This window comes from Musca vetustissima, unplaced genomic scaffold (genome assembly GCF_032173495.1).
Source record: "Musca vetustissima isolate MV318-11 ecotype Yass unplaced genomic scaffold, APGP_CSIRO_Mvet_v1 utg380381, whole genome shotgun sequence".
Taxonomy (NCBI): Eukaryota; Metazoa; Arthropoda; class Insecta; order Diptera; family Muscidae; genus Musca; species Musca vetustissima.
In genome coordinates, this window is record NW_026879912.1 from 6,345 (window position 1) to 10,945 (window position 4,601).

General features: G+C 39.0%; 1 protein-coding gene across 1 annotated transcript; it reads left to right on the forward strand.

Annotated features, from left to right (window-relative positions):
- The first annotated feature begins 208 nt into the window (after positions 1-208).
- Positions 209-4,352, forward strand: LOC133325128 (uncharacterized). Its single transcript, XM_061533950.1, has 5 exons — positions 209-349; positions 413-620; positions 697-883; positions 3,191-3,307; positions 3,371-4,352. Exons 1-5 carry the CDS (start codon positions 209-211, stop codon positions 4,350-4,352), a joined length of 1,635 nt encoding a protein of 544 aa, XP_061389934.1.
- The last annotated feature ends 249 nt before the right edge of the window (positions 4,353-4,601 follow it).

The window sequence follows — 4,601 nt, forward strand, 5'->3', positions numbered from 1 at the left end:
AAAACCGTGTTCCCTTCTCAAAAATATCAATGCATTCTAAATTCTCTTATAAATTGTCGATATCGTCCTTATCTAAGGTATTTGTTGAACTGACGAAGGTAAACTGGGCAGTAAACAATATTTTAGTTGGCTAATGTCTTGCGTCTGGGAGAGACACACATAAAATAATTTAGCGGGTTTGCAGCGGATTAGAAGAGGCGTTGTTGTTATGGAACGTTTGCATACACAATTTGATAAATACACGAAAATATGGACGGGTCCGAAGGCTACGAACTTCTTTGACTCGGATTGTCCAATTGGTAAAATTTTGTATGCTTTTATGCGAAATAATCCGAAAAATATATGCCAGGTAATTGCCAAAGGTTTGGGGTGTGGTGAAGTGTGAAAATTAAAAATATTATTTTTCTTCTAGATATCCGACACGGAAGGTACCGCCCTTACCAACAATGAAGCCCTGACATTTGGTATACGCATAGCTCAATATTTTAAGACAATTGGTTTGCGACAAGACGATGTTGTGGGTATTGTGGGTTCCAATACCACCTACCTTATGCCCGTAGTCTTGGGTTGTTTGTTCAATTGTACCCCATTCCATGCCATTAACTATAAGAATGACGAAGGTAATTTTCTGTGATTTTCTCTTTTGGAAATTATAATCGTGATTGTGTGATAAACAATTTTATCTACGAATTTCAGCAACCATAAAACATTTATTCCAAGGCACGAGACCCAAGGTGATTTTTTGTGATGGCGCTATTTACGCCAATGTGGCGGTGATTGGTAAAATTTTAAAGGCCCAAATGATTACCCTGAATCAACATCGTGTGGATGTGTCAAAAGTCGAAGATCTCCTAGAGCCGACAAATGCGGAATTGTTTTATGTGTAAGTAATGTAATGTGTGAAAAGGACCTTATTTATAAATAACCGAGGATGGTTACAATACAAAATTTTGTATTAAAGATTGATACAAATCCAAGATATGTTTAAGATATAGGTACATTAGATCATATGTATTAATAATATTTTACACTCACACACAATGTAAAACCATAAATCGGGTAACTTGTGTTCCCGTTTGAGCAATTCTATTTCAAAACAGGTGATTTTTGGTTAATTCGGTATTGTACACTTACACGAAATTCAACACCAACTACAAAAACAACAGTTGTATTGATATCATAAAAAATATTGGCGTCTGTCCGCTCAGGTTTTGTTTAATAAACGATTGGAGGGCACTTCTTATCGCCCAATTGGTTTCTATGGGCTTTAATGACCAAACATAAGAACGTGGCGATAAGAAAAAAAAAAACAGTTAAGACTTTCGTGCGATATCCGCTGTAGTAAGGTATGCAGAAATATTATCATTTCAACTAAAATTCCTTTTCAGCAATTAAAGTTCTAAAAATATAAGACGGTAGATTTAAATACGAACTACCAATAAGTAAAAAAATGTGTGTCATCTTATCACTAGTTTTATTGACTTGCTCTTATATCTATGTAAAAAATGTTAGTAACTTTTCAAAACACTATGTTAAATATTGGGAACTCAATTGTGACAGACAAATGGTCATATGATTTTATTCTGATCAAAAATGTAAATTCCTATGATGCAGGGTATAACACTCGGAAAAGTACCTGTTTTGTCACAAGATTGACAATAACTTCTAAGTGGATACATATACGTAAATGGTATCTGGAAAGTTTAATGTGAGTATCTGTCATTTGGCCTACCACACAGTGACTGATCCACAGGTGGAATAACGCCCACCAGCATCGTTGTGCTGTACCAATTGGCGATCATGCTGAAGACACACTCTCCCCTTGGTGTGGGCTGACAGCCACTGTACGGAAAACCTCCGATAAGGCTCGAGACACAAAACCTCTATCAGTTTGACACAAGTCCGGGCTGGTATCCCAGTAAAAAACACAAACGACACATACGCAACTTACCGCTCAGCGTTTCCGCAACAGCAACATTGACAGTGGCAAGCAGCAACACTGCTACTGGCAGCAACAACGACGAACAATCACACAGAACACAAACCATTAACATGCTTCTACACAAGGGTCCAAACGACCACGACAACGGACACCACGACAGAAGGGCCTACGAAACGACCGTAGTCTTTCTCGGCCAACGTCTGTCACCTCAGCTCATTGTATGAACAACGCAGTAGGGCTGCTACAACAATAACCATCAACGAAACTGCCAACTGCGCAACAGCCACCGTCAGCTAACTCACTCATTGCCAAACGCCGCACCAATTCACCACCAACCAAGCCCTGCTGCAAGGGGGCTATGCACGAAAACCACCTCCACTAAGTACTGTCCTTCCCCTTAACACTTTAAAAGCAAACACCCTCCACCCGTCAACTATCAACAACCTACTATCCCCATCCACCAGATCAGAAGGCCTGAGCCAATCAATTTCATCCAACTGCATGTCACGCTTAAGCTTATACTTGATAGCGCTACATCTTACCTCTTGACTGCACGATGCCGTGCCTCTTGACCGCACGATGTTAAGCAGCACCCTGCACCGCATCTGTTGAAACATTCAGACGCACCCGCTGACACTAAATAAGCTTTTTCGGTCCCAAGACAGTCGAGCCGGAAACAAATAACCTATCATATATGATTCCACCACTCCCCTTCCCAAACTCCAATCGGTCCACAAAACTCGCTTAATGGTCCTTACGACCATTGTCATCCTTCAGAAATTGTGTACATTGTGATTTTGGAAAAAACGCATCCTAATTAACATTTTAAAATCATATCCGGAATTATCCAAACTTTTTCCTTCGTAATATTTTTATAAATATATAGATTATTTTCAACTACCTTTGAAAACCCCCAAACTTGTAAATTTAATATTAACAGCCTGTTTTTGTAAAATTCCGAACGAACGAATTCGAGTGACTTACGACCAAACCTTTATTTATGTGTATAAAGGTTTTCTGATTCAAAACAAAAATAAATGACATATTTTTCAAAACCAAGGAGTTTGGTCGTAAGTCACTCGAATTCGTTCGTTTGGAATTTTACAAAAACAGGATGTAAGTATCGCACATTAAGCAACACTTGCACGTCATAATACCATGACAAGATAAAGTCCGAAGACGTAACCTATAGAAATTAACCTCTTTCACTTGTTTTTATTATTAATTTTGTACTTCATTATCTTTCAGGCCTGAAACTCTTAAACAAGGTGGTGATCAAACAGTGGCTATTGTCTGTACGGCGGGTACAACAGGAATGCCAAAAAATGTGTGCATATCAAATTCCGCTTGTCTCTTCGATTATGGGTAAATTACATTTCGCACATAATTTTATTTTCCTCATTCTAATTTTATTCAAATCTCTTATAGCTTTATGACTGGCCAAGATGTACTGTTCTCCTTTAATACGGTTGACATATCCTCGGGCTTGTTTAATATGATATTTAGCTGTGGCCACAGCTCCACCCGCATAATTACCGACAAACCTCAAAATGCCGAATATCTGTTGGATCTAATAAATAAATACAAAATTACCCTGCTCACTCTGTCGCCCACCTGTGTTGCAGCTCTGACCAAGTGCAACATATTGACCAAAGATAAATTAAGCAGTGTTCGATTTATAAGCATCTCAGGAGGCAATGTTCCGGTTATGACACTGCTGAAGCTACAAGATTACCTCACAAATGGCTTAATCTCTTATGGTTACGCTTTGACAGAATGTGGTGGTGTTGCTGGCAACATGGGTGTTGGCCACCCGAACAGTGTGGGTAAGGTGGTACCCGGTGTCAAGGTGAGAATTGTCGATGAAAATGAACACAATCTGGGACACGGAGAGATGGGTGAAATTTTGGTTAATACTGGCAAGGTGTGGAATGGTTATTATGGCAATCCTTCAGAATCGAAACGTATACAAGACTACCAAGGTTGGTATCATACCGGCGACTTGGGTTTCTTCGACAGAGACAACTATTTGTATGTGGTGGACCGCAAGTGTAACTCATTACGTTTCCATGGCATGCAATATTGGCCACTGGAATTGGAGCAGTGTGTTGCCGAAATACCCGATGTTTTGGAAGTTTGTGTATTCGGCCTGTGGAATGAAGTTGATGGTGATGCTGCTGCAGCGGCAGTTGTCAAAGTACCCGGTAGTAGACTCAGTGAACAGGATGTAGTGGAGTATGTGGCCAAACGTTTGGTCGTTGAACACAAACAGCTACACTGTGGAGTGTTCTTTCTCGATGAGCTCCCAAAAACGGGTAGTGGTAAAGTTCTAAGGGACAAAGCACGAGATAAGGCCTTGGGCAAACATTGGGTCGCTCCAAAGCCAGCATATAATCGTTTAGGTCAATAGGAGCATTTAAGACAAATCCATCATTCGCTACTGCCAATATTTATTAATTTTAAGTATTTATTTAAAATTATAGAGTAGTCATATGTATAAGTTTTATAATAATGTATAGCAGAATAAATGTTTACCGTTTATAACAAAGGTAGCAACGTAAAAAATTCTTATCACTTGAAATGGAAGATAATTGCATGCATATATTTTTGGTTTGTTTGTTGTGGTGTATGTTCAACAAATTATTATAATAATAGATCA

What these genes read in the sequence shown, in the direction of transcription:
- LOC133325128 (XM_061533950.1), top strand. Translation starts at nt 209, where the DNA reads ATGGAACGTTTGCATACACAATTTGATAAATACACGAAAATATGGACG. An exon ending in ATCCGAAAAATATATGCCAG is followed by an intron (nt 350 to 412) that starts GTAATTGCCAAA and finishes TTTTTCTTCTAG; the next exon opens with ATATCCGACACGGAAGGTAC. An exon ending in AATGCGGAATTGTTTTATGT is followed by an intron (nt 884 to 3,190) that starts GTAAGTAATGTA and finishes ATTATCTTTCAG; the next exon opens with GCCTGAAACTCTTAAACAAG.